A 19110-nucleotide genomic window follows, 5' to 3' on the forward strand; every position below is an offset into this window, starting at 1 on the left:
TTCATCAGTTATTTAGCAACAGATCAGTTCACGTCTCCAAGAAAACCATTCAAAATCTATTTTGTGAATGGAGCTTCTCTACGGTAAATGTATCTAAAATGTCAAATTCGACATCAGAAAGTCCCCTTTGTTCCTACGGATTAAAACAAAAAATACTGACAAATCCTACCAACGCCACTTTTATTGTATGATTTTCATAGAATCTTTTTTCAGCAGGTCAAAATATATTTACACAATAAAAAAAATCTGTCACATACACTTAAAATCAAAGTGATCTGCCTTTGCAGAGTAGATTGAGTTCATTCTTCAGTGGTCCAGTTCATTAGTTTGTACAGGGCAAGTAATGTGCTTAAACTTCATTCGGTGGACTTTTTGTGTGCACGTACAGTACATCCTGCCAGCTCAAGTATGACTCAAAAATAGCTATGAAAACAATCAACTTTGTACTGATGGGCAAGTCTGCCTCTGGCTGACCAATCAACTGCAATTTCTCACATCCACTGTGGGTTCCTGCAAGAAAATGATGGTCCAGTGACAATACAGTAGGCTAGGACAATCATGTTCTAGGTCACGCCGGTCCTCGGGGGCCGGTAGCCTGCATGTTTTCCAGGTTACTCTCCCCAAAACACCTCAAATGATTTGCTCATCGTCAAGTGCTACAGGAGCTCGAAAATTATCTTAATCATTTGAATGAGGTGTGTTTAAGAGCTAAAGATCAAAAACATGCAGGATGTCCGCCCTCGAAGACTGGAGTTGGACACCTATGTCCTAGGTACTTAGTTGTAGGTATGATTTGAAGAATTAAGTATTAAAATCACAAGTAGAGGTGTCCCCACACAAACGTTTCAATCCCGATACAATGCCAAAGTTGCAGCCAAGAGCCGTCATCGATAATGACAGCAGGAATGCTACATGCTTTCATTTTTCATATTAAACAGCAACAGTAGGTATGAGAAAACAGGATCCATTTGTCGAATAGGAGTGGAGTCCGGGATGGACTGCTTGTATATGAGTCCTAATATCAGAAATGCGCTTGAGTGCTGGTAACAAAGATTTTGGATGTAGACCAATGTATTCCGATAGTTATTTGGGGGAGCTGATATCAGATCCATTTACAATACCATTATCGACTCGAGACATCAAATCCTAGGATACACACTAGGTTGTGTGTGAATTCACCCTAATTGTTCCGAGCCAGTTCAGCTTGCTTGTCTGCCTCAAACTCTCCTTCGTTGTCGTCGTCGCCGTTGTAGTCAGCCAGCTCCTCCGCCATCACTTTGTCTGGGTGGAACAAAAAAAAAAAAAAAAAGTCAAAAGATAGGAATTTTCCTCTTCAGCGGTGGTGTCAAACACATAATACGTTAACCAAGAAAAACAGACTTGTGGCAATTTGCGGACAGGCTTAGCTCTGCGGTCATCGTCAGTTTATCCTCTCCTGAGGGGGCATCACAAAAAAGCTAGAGAAATCAAAAGCGCCAAGTGGAGTTCATTTTTTAGGGCGCTCACTTTGCTGAAGTCTTGTGAGATATGTTGAGGTCACGAATGATGACGATGGCAAGTTTAAGATTCTATGGTTAGCACAAAAATTCAATGGCAGCTTCATCTTTTGGATGCGCGCTGAACTGAAGACCCATCAGATTTGACGACATTACTCGTCCCTGTGTTTAGAGTGTCAATTTTCCTCTTATCGGACACACAAAGACATGCGTAACCAGATAAACACATGCAAAGAAACACACAGTGACAAATTTACAAACGCGCGTTAACACAAACTCCTCTCTCTCACACACACCTATTGTTGCATCCCGTCTGGGTTGCTGTTTGTCCAGATCCAGATCTTGCTGTCCCAGAACCCGCTCGTCATCATGATCATAATTGTCCCCGTCTAGTTTCTCCTCCAAGGGGGTCATGTCGGTTTTCCCTTGGTCAATTATCACGCGTCCCATTCCCTGGTCTGCTGTTTGAAAAGTCATCGGAACGCGTCAAGAAAAGGCCTAAGAACAAAACAGTGCCATCTTGTGGCCTTTTGGTGATTAACCTTAAAACTTGAATTCTCGTCTTTTAAAATAACAATGATAAAAATGTAACACAATTGATAAATATGTAACAACATTCTGGTCAAACACGTTTATAATGAACAGGAGCGGACAATCTCGACAAGTGCTTACCTAATATAAGCCAATTGAGCCCTGCAGTGATAACTGTGACCAGTTGATGGCAGTGTTTCTACACATTACACAGCTATTATCTACATGCAATGCAAAGTAAGGAATGGAAATCAAGCTTTGATATGATGGCACCCATATTCATATAGACATAGCACACAATATTCGATTGGTGAGTGAAAATGGTAAAAATAATGGCCCTCTAGAGGTTTCCTTTTCCAATAACGCTTGGCACTGAAAGAGTTCAAGCTGGCAAGCTTCTCTGAACTCACTCCTGCTTCCTTGTCAGTCTCTCTCACCAGGCATTCCAATTAGGAATCAAGGAGAAAGACAGGGGTGGTGGGGGAAGGGGGTGTTTTGAGAAGACATTTGCTCCTACATGTCATCACTTCATGAAGACAGCATGACGCCATATTTTTAATGTGTACCAAATCCTATCGTCTCCAAAAATAAACTAATACTACCACAGCACATACCCACTATATATTTATATAAATATTTGGAACGATCCATCTTTATTCCTCAGTGCACATTGACTTTTGGGTTGAGATCCATCCAGTGTGTCTCACCTGGTGGCTCGGGGGCGAGCGTGTGCCCATGTGGTTGTTTACTTGTCGAAGAGGATTTGCTAGTATGTGGCAAAGGGGCCACATCAGGCTTTTTAATTGCCTCTTTTGTCATGTCTAACTGGTGGATGTCCTGCATGTCCACTGCAGTACCTGGGAGTTTGAAAAAGTCAAATTAAGACCATTAGACAATGCATATTATTGCCCTCAAATCGGGGGTTGGGCCTATTTCCACTTCAACAGGTGGCAGTGATGCTCTCAATTAAAAAAAAAAAAAAAAATTAGACAAATTGATGGCTATTCTTTTTTCCACTACAGACTAATTTTTTTTTTTTTTTTGCGTTGTGACTTGACATTTTTATTTTTGTTTCTTTTGTTGGTAATAAGGATACAAAGCAGAGGTGTACTTAAAACTATTTTAGAGACAAATGATACATATTGTTGGAAAGCTCGGGTGGGGATGTAACAAAAACGAGAAGAACTGGATTAATCGGGCTATTATTCCAGATTAAAAAACATTATTTATATTCCTTCATTCAATTGCAGGAAATCAAATCAACAGTGTAAAATTCACAAACATATGTATGATGATTCATAATTAGTCATAGAATATGTAAACTTCACCATTTTTCAAAGTGAAGCAGATGTTTATAAATGTCTTCTTTCATTTAAATGCAAAAAAAAAAAAGTCTGCTTTTATGGAGCACTACTAAAATCTGAGGATATTTTCGGTTGAGACAGAAACTTAGAATTTTGAACTATTTTAAAGGGACAATCAGATAAGATTGGCAACAAATGAATTAATTAATGCAACGAAACATGTTCTATCACATCAACATTTTTTTCATACAATGGTAGGTCTAATAATTGCTCATTTTTACATGGGGTGTGCTCCTCAGGCAGGGGTCACCATGTTTCGCCACCATCTTTTAGTTACGGATAGCTAAAAAAGAAAATCTTGGAAAATTGGTCGTAGGCTCGCAAAGTGCGGTCTCTCTGAAACGCCATAGAGTGCATGCTTCAAAATGACCAGATGCAGTTAAATACTACTGATTGACTCTTTTGAAGTTTTCATTTCATTTGGTAAGTGATTTATTGAAAAGAATGTACTTCACCATGCTCCTTGAATATGTTGTTGGCGTACAGTGCATGAAGCTCATTGGCTTTGGGCTCCGTGAGGTTGGAGGAGTCGCTTAAGTCAGCCGACGCCTTCAGGGACACGTTCATCACAGCGCCATCTAAACTGATACGATCATCCGCCTTCACCTCCTGCTGATTTGTTTGCAAATCATTTGGCGTGATGACACTAACAGTGGGCTTTGACGGGCGCTGATTTGTTACCTGGGTGACGGCGGGGAACTTGGTCATCTTCTTCTGGACTTCTAGTTTGGCGGCAGCAACTCTCTCATCACAGAGTTCCTTCTGAGTCAGGATCTGCGAGTTACAGTGTGTCCTGAACACACATACACATTTTGTCAACGAAAAACACCAACAATAGTGTAGGTGTGTGCATATATAAACATGTTAATTAAAAGCTGTATCGCTTTAAAAGTCACTCAATAGTGCCACTTGAAAGTTAGTTTCATCAGTTGTTGTGAAACTAGTTGCACTTATCTCTCAGAGCAGAACGCACAAAAATGTCTCAAAGATCAACGCTGAAACTGAACAGGAAGTCAGCAATTTCTGAATGAAGCAGCCTTTTTGGTTTGTATTTCAGGGCTAAAGAAAATAGGCCCCCTAACACCCGTTTTACTTATGAGGAAAAAAAAGGATTAACCTGTGTATCAGAACAGGACACACAAAAAGTCTCAAAGATATTGATTGAAAAATGAGCAGGAAGTTGGCCATTTTAGGCTGAAGCAGCGATTTTGGCCAATTCCAGGAATGTTGCAAACTTTGGATGACCATTTCGAACACATCCATTGAATAAGCTATTGTCACCTATTTACCAAATTATTATATTATTATAATAATTTATTATATACCAAATTATGCTTTTCCTTTGAAGTCATACTGAGAACTATTGCAATTTCACAAACATAGGACACACTTGTTTTCCCAAAACTGAAAGCCAAAAATTTGAGTGCATCCTATAAACAGAAATTTAAAGATGAGGGGGTTTTTTTTCGACAACATTCGAAGATTACATTTGTCAGCCACATAAGAGTGATGACGTATAGATGCGCATTACTTTATGAGACGTAAATATATTTATTCCAATTCCTATTGATGGTTTGCGCTGCTGTCCATCTTCCATCGTTATTATTGCTAAACTGTTGGTGTGTTCTATTCACGGTAACATAGAAAATACCAGAATGTGACCCTAAGATTAGGGGTGCGCCCCGTAATATATTTGGGAAATTACAGTATGTTGTTTTCCACCAGATTGAAACAGAATGTATTAAAATTATTTGAAGGATTTTTTGGGGATGTACGGATAGGTTCCTGCCACAAGAAGATTCTAAATTGTCTGTAGGCGTGAATACCAGTGTGAATATTTGTCTATTTGTACCCTAAGACAGTAGCCAGTGAATCTCACGCCCTAAAGTCAGCTAGATTACTCTCCAGTCAGCTTCAATAAGGATGAGAACAACAGAAATCAGGCGGATGGATTAACACAAGTTTAGCCTTGAGTTTGACATAATTTCTTACATGTCAAATGTGAGTTTGTCATTGAGGGTATTGACGTTGCTCTGGCAACTTTGCAGCTCCTTCTGAAGCCTCCCTAGGTCGTCGTTCATCTGGTTTAGCTGACCTGTCAACACAAAAGATGAGCTGTTCAAAAATGGTTTCAAATTCACAAAATGAATACACAAACAAAGAAACAAGCTTTATGAACAATGATCACAATATCTATTAATTATCTGTAGCCGCTTATCCTCACTAAGGTCGCTGTCTTGCTGGTGCCTATCACAGCAATCACATGAACAGCCACACTTTGGTAAGCATGACCTAAATGTTATATCTGTGCAAATAACTCCCAGAGTTGTTAATTTACAATAGTAGGAGGCCTTTATTTGTACAAAAACAAATACAGATCTTGGACATGACATTACAAGAGGAAAAAAACAAAATGGCTACCTTTAAGTTCTTGTATGATTTTGGTGCTGGTGGAGACATTCTGTTGCAGCGTTGCCTGCAGAACAAAGTCACATGAAGTGAGTTTAGTCTCATCAAGGTCACCAACTCAATGATTATATTTCCATGGCACCTTCTCCTGGCTGCAGATGTTCTGAACTTCCTCCAGCTGTTTCTTATTATGACTCTCGATGAGATCAATCTGATCCTTCTGCCTGTGGATTTCCTTCTGGAACTCGTATTTTTTCACTTCGTCTGCGCCACGTTCTGCTGCCCCACGACGCACTTGTCCCTCCAGCTCATATAGCTTAGTCTGTTGCCAAGACACAGGGGAACATATACAAACTCACACAACTTCCACCAAGGCTTAAACAATGAAAAAAATAATAAAACTACCGAGCAAAATTTAACCTGCCATCTCATGATTTGACATACATCCTTTCCTTATGAAGAGGTGTGGAAAGTATCCAGTTCTTTGGTTAGCCAGTTTTTAATATTAGGTATTTTTATACAAGCACAACCATAACAGAAATCCAATACAGTAGTGTATTTTAAGATATTATCAAATGAAATGTTTGAAAGTATTTATATACAAATAAATGGAGAAATCTGAAAATGCAGTACACAACAAAATATAAATACATGCAAACACAAAATTATTTAAAATCTAAACAATATCAGGTAACATCATTCACATTTTTGAATATCATACAACAGTTTTACAATTCTATCCATATATCTGTTGCTGTAGTAGTTTACGACTGACATGTAAAAACGTGTAAAGAGTCATGTCATATATGTTCATTTCTGCAACTTAAAAAGATTTGTAATAGTTTTACTTTTAGTTATTTTCATGTTTGCATTTTTCACAGTTAATACTAAGAAATGTATATTGCTTATTAATGCCACTAGCAAATATAAAAATGTTGAGAAGGTTAGACAGGAAATTAGCTTCAACATGCCAATGCTACTAGGATGAAATAACAGAAGACGATACCTGTAACTCGAGGTTACGTGAGCTGGACACCCAGTAGTTGAAGCCCAGAACCAGGATGCATGCAATCAGGGCGCCAATTATTAAAGGCGGAGACCTTCCTCCACGCCGCCCATTGACCAAACCACCCATGACTTGTTGAAAGACATACAACAGACAGGGTTAGTTCAATTGCTCTCATATATTGAAGCCATAAGCTCACATTGCTAGTACACGACTGCTAGATGGAAAACCAACATGTCAAAGCCAAAGAGGAAGCAGATTAACTCACGTAAATAAACAATGTTAGCAACAAGGTTAGCCTTTGATAAGCAGTATGGTATGTATTGTGTATGCATTCTTTTATGTGGTTTACCTAATATATGAACACACAAATCGAATCATATTTTTTTCTCTCAACAAATTATAAGTGATTAAAGCATTGCACGTTTTATTGTGGCTGCATCTCAATGAGATGACATTTGTTATTTCAATATTAAGTGATTGTTGGTTGATTTTCTTAAAAATACTGTTTGCTTGTTCACTTTGTGGGGTAAATCAATATGTGCACGGTTCATTAAAATACACCTGCACACGATGAATACTTAAGTAAAGTTGGCAAGATATTGGCAGATTCGGACTTTCGCGATCAATACCTCTCAGACAAAACGTCGTCGAAACACCAAAGTCGCCTTTATACCTCCTTCATAACACGGACTACCAGCTACAATGTCAAAAAAAGACATTTGTAAAATATTTAAACCGTTTCTTTCGGTGAAAAGACGCAATTGATCTCTATGAGCAGCAGAGGCTGGGTGAGCGCGCAAGGGACCGTCTGCAAAATACTAGATGAGGAGGGGGAAAAAACAATAACGCCACAATTTGTGATTATGAATTCAACGAACACATCAAAGACATTAACATAATCATATTGAGACAGTGCTTTTGGATAAAAAAAAGCGTTTGTTTAATTTTGGACAATGTTTGTACTTAAAAATCATTAATAAACTGAATATCCATCTATAGCTCCAATATTGTTTAATATAAGGAGTCCAAAATCACTGGGCACATTCATGACATTTTCATGATCACACTACAACACTCGTTTTTTAAATAAATTATTTTGATAAATTTGGGGGATTTATTTTAAATGCTTGTTAATCATTTATACCCTCAAATGAATCAGTGGCTCCCCTTTTTGAGTTGGGGTAAACACTCCTAAATCACTACACCATCAATGAAGTACTCCCAATTATCCAACAACTGCTGGTTTTCTAATAAACTCCTTTGCCTAATTTTAAGAATTTTTTTAAATGCATATTGACCATAATTTGCCAATATATTGATCAATAGCTCTGCTGTTGGTTGAGTTAGAGACTCCAAAATTACCACACAAATCAGTGACATCCCTCCCCTTATGCTACATCCTCTGGTTTTCAAATAAATCCCTCTGCCCAATTTTAAGGATTTTATTTATGATTATTGTTCAATATTTAACCATATATTGATCAATAGCTCTGCTGTTGGTTGTGTTAGGGACTCCAAAATCACCACACACATCAGTGGCATCCCTCCCCTTAGGCTACATTTACTGATTTTGAAATAAAGCCCTCTTCCTATTTTTAAGAATTTTTTTTAATTTATTGATCAATATGTATCAATATATTGATCAATAGCTCTGCTGTTGGTTGGGTTAGGGACTCCAAAATGACCACACACATCAGTGGCATCCCTACCCTTAGGCTACATTCTCTGGTTTTTAAATAAATCTCTTTGCCTAATTTTAAGGAATATTTTATCATTATTGATCAATATTTACCCATAAATTGATCAATAACTCGGCTGTTGATTGATTTAGGGACTCCAAAATCACCAAACACATCAGTGACATCCCTTCCCTTATGCTACATCCTCTGGATTTCAAATAAATCCCTTTGCTTGATTTTAAGGAATATTTTATCATTATTGATCAATATTTAACCATATATTGATCAATAGCTCTGCTGTTGGTTGGGTTAGGGATTCCAAAATCACCACACACATCAGTGACATCTTTCTTCTTACGCTACATTGCCTGGTTTTCAAATAAGTCCCTCTGCCTAATTTTAAGGATTTTTTTATGATTACTGATCAATATATATACACATATATTGATCAATAGCTCTGAGTTTGGTAGGGTTAAAGACTCCAAAGTCACCCCAAACATCAGTGACATCCCTCCCCTTATGCTACATCCTCTGGTTTTCAAATAAATCCCTCTGCCTAATTTTAAGGATTTTATTTATGATTATTGATCAATATTTAACCATATATTGATCAATAGTTCTGCTGTTGGTTGTGTTAGGGACTCCAAAATCACCACACACATCAGTGGCATCCCTCCCCTTAGGCTACATTTACTGATTTTGAAATAAAGCCCTCTTCCTATTTTTAAGAATTTTTTTAAATTTATTGATCAATATGTATCAATATATTGATCAATAGCTCTGCTGTTGGTTGGGTTAGGGACTCCAAAATGACCACACACATCAGTGGCATCCCTACCCTTAGGCTACATTCTCTGGTTTTTAAATAAATCTCTTTGCCTAATTTTAAGGAATATTTTATCATTATTGATCAATATTTACCCATAAATTGATCAATAACTCGGCTGTTGATAGATTTAGGGACTCCAAAATCACCAAACACATCAGTGACATCGCTTCCCTTATGCTACATCCTCTGGATTTCAAATAAATCCCTTTGCTTGATTTTAAGGAATATTTTATCATTATTGATCAATATTTAACCATATATTGATCAATAGCTCTGCTGTTGGTTGGGTTAGGGATTCCAAAATCACCACACACATCAGTGACATCTTTCTTCTTACGCTACATTGCCTGGTTTTCAAATAAGTCCCTCTGCCTAATTTTAAGGATTTTTTTATGATTACTGATCAATATATACACATATATTGATCAATAGCTCTGAGTTTGGTAGGGTTAAAGACTCCAAAGTCACCCCAAACATCAGTGACATCCCTCCCCTTATGCTACATCCTCTGGTTTTCAAATAAATCCCTCTGCCTAATTTTAAGGATTTTATTTATGATTATTGATCAATATTTAACCATATATTGATCAATAGCTCTGCTGTTGGTTGTGTTAGGGACTCCAAAATCACCACACACATCAGTGGCATCCCTCCCCTTAGGCTACATTTACTGATTTTGAAATAAAGCCCTCTTCCTATTTTTAAGAATTTTTTTTAATTTATTGATCAATATGTATCAATATATTGATCAATAGCTCTGCTGTTGGTTGTGTTAGGGACTCCAAAATGACCACACACATCAGTGACACCCCTCCCCCTATGCTACATTCGCTGGTTTTCTAATAAATCCCTCTGCCAAATTTTAAGGATTTTATTTATGATTATTGATCAATATTTAACCATATATTGATCAATAGCTCTGCTGTTGGTTGGGTTAGGGACTCCAAAATCACCACACACATCAGTGGCATCCTTACCCTTAGGCTACATTCTCTGGTTTTCAAATAATTCCCTTTGCCTAATTTTAAGGAATATTTTGTCATTATTGATCAATATTTACCCATATATTGATCAATAGCTCGGCTGTTAATTGGGTTAGGGACTCCAAAATCACCACACACATCAGTGACACCCCTCCCCCTATGCTACATTCGCTGGTTTTCTAATAAATCCCTCTGCCAAATTTTAAGGATTTTTTTATGATTACTGATCAATATTTACCAATATATTGATCAATAGCTCTGAGTTTGGTTGCGTTAAAGACTCCAAAATCACCCCAAACATCAGTGACATCCCTCCCCTTATGCTACATCCTCTGGTTTTCAAATAAATTCCTCTGCCTAATTTTAAGGATTTTATTTATGATTATTGATCAATATTTAACCATATATTGATCAATAGCTCTGCTGTTGGTTGGGTTAGGGACTCCAAAATCACCACACACATCAGTGGCATCCTTACCCTTAGGCTACATTCTCTGGTTTTCAAATAATTCCCTTTGCCTAATTTTAAGGAATATTTTGTCATTATTGATCAATATTTACCCATATATTGATCAATAGCTCGGCTGTTAATTGGGTTAGGGACTCCAAAATCACCACACACATCAGTGACACCCCTCCCCTTATGCTACATTCGCTGGTTTTCTAATAAATCCCTCTGCCAAATTTTAAGGATTTTTTTATGATTACTGATCAATATTTACCAATATATTGATCAATAGCTCTGAGTTTGGTTGCGTTAAAGACTCCAAAATCACCCCACACATCAGTGACATCCCTCCCCTTATGCTACATCCTCTTGTTTTCAAATAAATCCCTCTGCCTAATTTTAAGGATTTTTTTATGATTATTGATCAATAATTAACCATATATTGATCAATAGCTCTGCTGTTGGTTGGGCTAGGGACTACAAAATCACCACACACATCAGTGGCATCCCTCCCATTAGGCTACATTTCCTGGTTTTGAAAATAGACCCTCTGCCTAATTTTAAGGAATATTTTATCATTATTGGTCAATATTTACCCATATATTGATCAATAGCTCTGCTGTTGGTTGGGCTAGGGACTCCAAAGTCACCCCACACATCAATGACATCCCTCTCCTTATGCTACATTCTCTGGTTTTCAAATATATCCCTCTGCCTAATTTTAAGGATTTTTTTTATGATTATTGATCAATAATTACCCATATATTGATCAATAGCTCTGCTGTTGGTTGGGTTAGGGACTCCAAAATCACCAAACACATCGGTGGTATCCCATCCCTTATGCTACATTCCCTGGTTTTCAGATTAATCTCTTTGCCTAATTTTAAGATTTTTTTTTACTATTATTGATCAATATTTACAAATATATTGATCAGTAGCTCTGAGTTTGGTTGAGTTAAGGACCCCAAAATCACCACACACACCGATGACATCCCTCTCCTTATGCTACATCCTCTGGTTTTCATATATATCCCTCTGCCTAATTTTAAGATATTTTTTATGATTAATGATCAATATTTACCCATATATTGATCAATAGCTCTGCTGTTGATTGGGTTAGGGACTCCAAACTCACCAAACACATTAGTGACATCCCTCCCCCTATGCTACATTCGCTGGTTTAAAAAAAAAAACCTCTGCCAAATTTTAAGGATTTTTTTATGATTACTGATCAATATTTACCAATATATTGATCAATAGCTCTGAGTTTGGTTTGGTTAGGGACTCCAAAATCACCACACACATCAGTGGCATCTCTCCCATTAAGCTACATTCTCTGGTTTTCAAATAAATCTCTTTGCCAGATTTTAAGGATTTTTTTTATATTATTGATTAATATTTACCCATATATTGATCAATAGCTCTGCTGTTGGTCAGGTTAGAGACTCCAAAATCAACACACACATCAGTGGCATCCCTACCCTTATGCTACATTCTCTGGTTTTCAAATAATTCCCTCTGCCTATTTTTAAAGAATATTTTATTATTATTAATCAATATTTACACATATATTGATCAATAGCTCGGCTGTTGGTTGGGTTAGGGACTACAAAATCACCACACACATCAGTGGCATCCCTCCCATTAGGCTACATTTCCTGGTTTTGAAATTAGTCCCTCTGCCTAATTTTAAGGATTTTTTTATGATTATGGATCAATATTTACCTATATATTGATCAATAGCTCTGCTGTTGAGTGGGTTAGGGACTCCAAAATCACCAAACACATTAGGGACATCCCTACCCTTATGCTACAACCTCTTGTTTTCAAATAAATCCCTCTGCCTAATTTTAAGGATTTTTTTATGATTATTGATCAATATGTATCAATATATTGATCAATAACTTTGCTGTTAGTTGAGTTAGAGACTCCAAATTCCCCAAAAACATCAATGAACATCCCTTCATGCTACATTCTTTGGTTTTCAAATAAATCCCTCTGCCTATTTTTAAGGATTTTTTTTTTTTATTAATATTGAGCAATATTTACTCATATACTGATCAATAGCTTTGCTGTTGGTTGGGTTAGGGACTCCAAAATCACCAAACACATTGGTGGTATCCCACCCCTTTATGCTACATTCCCCGGTTTTAACATTAATCTCTTTGTCTAATTTTAAGGAATTATTTACTATTATTGATCAATATTTACTAATATATTGATCAATAGCTCTGAGTTTGGTGCGGTAAGGGACCCCAAAATCATCGCACACATCAGTGACACCCCTCCCCTTATGCTACATTCTTTGGTTTTCAAATAAATCCCTCTGCCTAATTTTAAGAGTTTTATTTATGATTATTGATCAATATTTACCCATCCTTAAAATCCTTAAAATTAGGCAGAGGGATTTATTTGAAAACCAGAGGTTGTAGCATAAGGGTAGGGATGTCACTAATGTGTTTTGTGATTTTGGAGTCCCTAACCCAACCAACAGCAGAGCTATTGATCAATATATGGGTAAATATTGATCAATAATGATAAAATATTCCTTAAAATTAGGCAAAGGGATTTATTTGAAAACCAGAGGATGTAGCATAAGAGGAGTGATGTCACTAATGTGTTAGGTGAGTTTGGAGTCCCTAACCCAATCAACAACAGAGCTATTGATCAATATATGGATAAATATTGATCAATAACCATAAAAAAAATCCTTAAAACTTGGAAAAGAGATTTATTTGAAAACCAGAGAATGTAGCATAAGGGGAAGGTTGTCACCGAGTTGTGTGGTGTTTTTGGAATCTCTAACCCAACCAACAGCAGAGCTATTGATCAATATATGGGTAATTATTGATCAAGAATCATAAAAAAATCCTTAAAATTAGGCAGAGGGATTTTTTTGTAAACCAGAGGATGTAGCATAAAGGGAGGGATGTCGCTGATGTGTGGGGTGACTTTGGAGTCCCTAACCCAACCAACAGCAGAGCTATTGATCAATATATGGGTAAATATTGATCAATAACCATAAAAAATTCCTTAAAATTAGGCAGAGGGATTTTTTTTGAAAACCAGAAAGTGTAGCCTAAGGGTAAGGATGCCACTAATGTGTTTGGTGATTTTGGAATCCCTAACCCAATCAACAGCAGAGCTATTGATCAATATATGGGTAATTATTGATCAATAATCATAAAAAAATCCTTAAAATTAGGCAGAGGGATTTATTTGTAAACCAGAGGATGTAGCATAAGGGGATGGATGTCACTGATGTGTGGGGTGACTTTGGAGTCCCTAACCCAACCAACAGCAGAGCTATTGATCAATATATGGGTAAATATTGATCAATAACCATAAAAAATTCCTTAAAATTAGGCAGAGGGACTTATTTCAAAACCAGGAAATGTAGCCTCATGGGAGGGATGCCACTGATGTGTGTGGTGATTTTGTAGTCCCTAACCCAACCAACAGCAGAGCTATTGATCAATATATGGGTAATTATTGATCAATAATCATAAAAAAATCCTTAAAATTAGGCAGAGGGATATATTTGAAAACCAGAGGATGTAGCATAAGGAGAGGGATGTCATCGATGTGTGTGGTGATTTTGGAATCCCTAACCCAACCAAACTCAGAGCTATTGATCAATATATGTGTAAATATTGATCAATAGTCATAAAAAAAATCCTTAAAATTAGGCAGAGGGTATTATTTGAAATCCAGAGAATGTAGCCTAAGGGGAGGTAAGCCACTGTTGTGTGCCGTGATTTTGGAGTCTCTAACCCAACCAACAGCAGAGCTATTGATCAATATATTGATAAATATTGATCAATAAACAAAAAAAATCCTTAAAATTAGGCAGAGGGATTTATTTGAAAACCAGAGGATGTAGCATCAGGGTAGGGATGTCCCTAATGTGTTTGGTGAGTTTGGAGTCCCTAACCCAATCAACAGCAGAGCTATTGATCAATATATGGGTAAATATTGATCAATAATCATAAAACAATCCTTAAAATTAGGCAGAGGGTTTTATTTGAAAACCAGAGGATGTAGCATCAGGGTAGGGATGAACCTAATGTGTTTGGTGAGTTTGGAGTCCCTAACCCAATCAACAGCAGAGCTATTGATCAATATATGGGTAAATATTGATCAATAATCATAAAAAAATCCTTAAAATTAGGCAGAGGGATTTATTTGAAAACCAGAGGTTGTAGCATAAGGGTAGGGATGTCACTAATGTGTTTGGTGAGTTTGGAGTCCCTAACCCAATCAACAGCAGAGCTATTGATCAATATATGGGTAATTATTGATCAATAACTATAAAAAATTCCTTAAAATTAGGCAGAGGGATTTATTTGAAAACCAGAGGTTGTAGCATAAGGGTAGGAATGTCACTAATGTGTTTGGTGAGTTTGGAGTCCCTAACCCAATCAACAGCAGAGCTATTGATCAATATATGGGTAATTATTGATCAATAACTATAAAAAATTCCTTAAAATTAGGCAGAGGGCTTTATTTGAAAACCAGAGGATGTAGCCTAAGGGTAAGGATGCCACTGATGTGTGTGGTGATTTTGGAGTCCCTAACCCAACCAACAGCAGAGCTATTGATCAATATATGGGTAATTATTGATCAATAATCATAAAAAACATCCTTAAAATTAGGCAGAGGGATTTTTTTGAAAACCGGAGGATGTAGCATAAGGGGAGGGGTGTCACTGATGTGTGGGGTGACTTTGGAGTCTTTAACCGAACCAAACTCAGAGCTATTGATCAATATATTGGTAAATATTGATCAGTAATCATAAAAAAATCCTTAAAATTTTGCAGAGGGATTTATTTGAAAACCAAAGAATGTAGCATAAGGCGAGGGGTGTCACTGTTGTCTGTGGTGATTTTGGAGTCCCTAACTCAACCAACAGCAGAGCTATTAATCAATATATTGGTAAATTATGGTCAATATGCATTTAAAAAATCCTTAAAATTAGGCAAAGGAATTTATTAGAAAACCAGCAGTTGTTGCATAATTGGGAGTACTTCATTGATGCTTGTAGTGATTTAGGAGGGTTTACCCCAACTCAAAAAGGGGAGCCACTGATTCTTTTTGAGGGTATAAATGATTAACAAGCATTTAAAATAAAGCCCCAAAATTTATCAAAATAATTCATTTAAAAAACGAGTGTTGTAGTGCGATCATGAAAATGTCATGAATGCCCAGTGATTTTGGACTCCTTATATTAAACAATATTGGAGCTATAGATGAATATACAGTTTATTAATGATTTTTAAGTACACAAATTATCCAAAATTAAACAAACGCTTTTTTTATTCAAAAGCACTGTCCCAATATGATTATGTTAATGTCTTTGATTTGTTCGTTGAATTCATAATCACAAATTGTGGCGTTATTGTTTTTTTCCCCCTCCTCATCTAGTAATTTGCAGACTGTCCCTTGCGCGCTCGCCCAGCCTCTGCTGCTCATAGAGCTCAATTGCGTCTTTTCACCGAAAGAAACGGTTTAAATATTTTACAAATGTCTTTTTTTGACATTGTAGCTGGTAGTCTGTGTTACGAAGGAGGCATAAAGGCGACTTTGGTGTTTCGACGACGTTTTATCTGAGAGGTATTGATCGCGAAAGTCCGAATCTGCCAATATCTTGCCAACTTTACTTAAGTACGATGAATCTCATTCAGCACAACCGCTGCTTATACAAGGACAATGCTCAGGTTTCACGCCGCCGTTTCACAACACGGCTGTTATTGCGGGTTTCGTTTATAATGTAAAAGAGTGTCGGTAATGTCAAAACGCCACTAAGTAGCATTCAAGTTGGACGAGCAGGAAAGGTGGGTTGGGTACAGTTACCGGAATCACAGCTATGAGTAAATAAATCTTTATCTGAAGCGGCGTACGACACGTTATTTGAAATTGCGGTCACAAAGACCAATTTTGTCACTAACCGAACGCTAGCATTTATTAGACGACATTGTCGGCACAGAAGCCTAGCGATAACCTTAACTGAAATGTATTCATATGTATTGTAAGAATTAGATAAACGAACCCTTCAAAAGGCTAGCTTCCGTCTCAGCTAACGCTAACAAAGCTAGCATCCTACCCCCCTCCTTACTTCCTTCGCTTTGACACGTTAGCACCATCTTACCCGGTAAAGTCAAAGATAGGAGCTGGAATGCGTCCCCAAGACAACTGCACAGCTTTTAGTCGTATCCAAGATTGTCGCGACGTTATCCTGACAGAAAGTAAGGGCGCATTACGCAGTGTTACAATAGAAACTTGAGCTAATGGTCATACACGAATAACAGCATACGTACAAGTGTTTACGGTCCCTTTAACTTAGACTGCAGGTGATGTGTTCCAGTCTTGTCGTAAAAATGAAAAACAGTAAAAAAAGAAAAACAATCATAAAAAAGTGGTTCGTTAATTTTACACTGCCTTATTATAGAACCCACCGGTGGACGACGTCTTAAAATGTGAATCAAATATTTCCTTTTTTAATAAAGCTTCAAAATCATACACCCAACGGCTCACTTGTTACTAATGAGGGTTTTCACAGCGCGTCATAAACCCGGAAGCCGCCATCTTGGAGGTATTCGGTACCCATAACATTGCTTGGGCAATAGGAATAGCTGCAACATCGTTAGGAAAAAATGTCAATTATTGCCGTGTTTCGGAAAACACGAAGACTATTACAGGCTTCCAAAAGTGATCAAAAATCAAGGAGAGGAATGACAGAAATTATCGGAGGAAAGTAGACGCCTGTGGTTGGCAAAACTCAACCAGGATCTGAGAGTAAAAAATCCGGACAACATCCGAATTTGTTCCACTCATTTTTTTCCGGGAACAAAATATTGATTGCAAGCAACTAATAACAAAGTTTATAATGCAATGATGACGTTTAAACAGTAACTTGTAAAAACGTTTATTGCTTGTGTTTTTCTGACTTTTATTTTAATGTAAGGGACTTTGGTATAACATAAATAAAACTGACATTGGCATAATTATTATTATCAAGCTACCACATGCTTCCAAACTTTTGTGGGATTTAAGATCTTCGGCTGTGTATGGGCTCGGTGAAAAAACACAAGTAGTTGACTATATCCGAATATGTAATTGTGGGAAGAATAGCCGGATCTTCATTTATCCAGGATGAGTCAGCCAACTCATATGGATCGACACCGCCGATAAACTGCAAGTTTTCCACATACCGGGCCTTCGCTTATGTTCTGAGTCCTTCAATGCATGCCTTCGCATCGGCGACAGGCTTTGCTAAGGCTCCCTGGATGGCATTGCACTCCTTTTGTCAGTAAGAGCAGGCTCTTTTTGTGGCAGCGGCATGCAGTGTGGCGACTGTGTGGCAGCTGCCACCGAGAGCCACGGGTAGCCACACTTGATGCCACCAGTAGCCACTCTTTCCGAGGCATTTCCATGTTCGTCTGTGGCTGCTGCCACCGGTAGCCACACTTGATGCCACCAGTAGCCACTCTTTCCGAGGCATTTCCATGTTCGTCTGTGGCTGCTGCAACCGGTAGCCACACTTGTTGCCTCTCTTTCTGAGGCATTTCCTTGTTCCCTCTGTGGCTTGGCTTCACCTCCACGTTATTCTTTTTCGTGTTTGACTTGCAATGTATTGTTGTTGGTTTGTATAGTTGATTTTATTTCACCCATTATTGTGTGGATTCCTCTTTCGTCGTCGCTGCCGTTGCATTTTCCTCGGTCTTTTTTTTTTATAAATATGTTTCTCTTATTTTCATTTCATGTATGTTTTTTAGATGTACTGGTATTGTATCTTATTTAGTGTGGACTGTGTTTTCATTTATTCACATTTGTATTATGTTCTATCACGCAATGACCGGAAGAGGCGTCTCCAGAGTTACCACGAGCGATGCAAACGAGTAGTCACGGTCGATGCAAATGAGTAGTCACGGTCGATGCAAATGAGTAGTCACGGTCGATGCAAATGAGTAGTCACGATCGATGCAAATGAGAAGCCACGAGCTATCCAATGAGCTGCAAGCAATGGCCGACATTTCACCGGCTATCCAATGCGCGGCAGGTAATGGCTGACTGGGCGTCGCTATGTTGTAATACGGGGACTCCCGTCGCCCAGCTGTCCAGTGAGCTGCAAGCAATGGCGGACGGGGCGTCTCCCGACGTGTCTTGAGCATGCAAATGAGTAGGCTGTTACCAGTATGTTGCTCAGTTTTTAAGTTTTTGGTTGTGTCCCCCTAGCGTTGTTGTTTTTTTTTGTTAATTTTTGCATTGTATTGCATTCTTTTATATTAATAATAATAATAAAAAAGAGGAGTCGCGATGGATGCAAACGAGTAGTCACGATCGATGCAAATGAGTAGTCACG

The 19110-nt window shown here is 37.7% G+C and overlaps 1 protein-coding gene across 7 annotated transcripts; it reads right to left on the reverse strand.

Annotated features, from left to right (window-relative positions):
• Positions 1–163: 163 nt before the first annotated feature.
• golm1 (golgi membrane protein 1) lies at positions 164–18048 on the reverse strand. Of its 7 annotated transcripts, none has more exons than XM_088440339.1 (13): positions 17960–17978; positions 17066–17113; positions 16897–16983; positions 6807–6937; positions 5943–6122; positions 5813–5867; positions 5384–5486; positions 4073–4184; positions 3847–4003; positions 2735–2884; positions 1793–1957; positions 1180–1281; positions 164–510 (listed from the first exon to the last, which is right to left on the reverse strand). In XM_088440339.1, exons 4-12 carry the CDS (start codon positions 6933–6935, stop codon positions 1181–1183), a joined length of 1152 nt encoding a protein of 383 aa, XP_088296465.1. In that variant the 5' UTR covers positions 6936–6937; positions 16897–16983; positions 17066–17113; positions 17960–17978; the 3' UTR covers positions 164–510; position 1180. The 7 variants fall into 7 exon arrangements, with proteins under 7 accessions (XP_088296465.1, XP_088296379.1, XP_088296198.1 ...); XM_088440253.1 differs by lacking the exon at positions 17960–17978 and adding an exon at positions 17204–17275; XM_088440072.1 differs by lacking the exon at positions 17960–17978 and having other exon boundaries at positions 17066–17311.
• Positions 18049–19110: the final 1062 nt, after the last annotated feature.

The sequence above is a fragment of the Hippichthys cyanospilos genome, chromosome 1 (genome assembly GCF_059441005.1).
Source record: "Hippichthys cyanospilos isolate Australia breed blue-spotted pipefish chromosome 1, RoL_Hcya_1.0, whole genome shotgun sequence".
NCBI classification, from domain to species: Eukaryota; Metazoa; Chordata; class Actinopteri; order Syngnathiformes; family Syngnathidae; genus Hippichthys; species Hippichthys cyanospilos.

What these genes read in the sequence shown, in the direction of transcription:
- golm1 (XM_088439850.1), bottom strand. Translation starts at nt 18,005, where the DNA reads ATGCGAAGGCATGCATTGAAGGACTCAGAACATAAGCGAAGGCCCG. An exon ending in CACGTAACCTCGAGTTACAG is followed by an intron (nt 6,123 to 6,806) that starts GTATCGTCTTCT and finishes TCTTGGCAACAG; the next exon opens with ACTAAGCTATATGAGCTGGA. An exon ending in CAACATATTCAAGGAGCATG is followed by an intron (nt 2,885 to 3,846) that starts GTGAAGTACATT and finishes TCAAACTCCCAG; the next exon opens with GTACTGCAGTGGACATGCAG.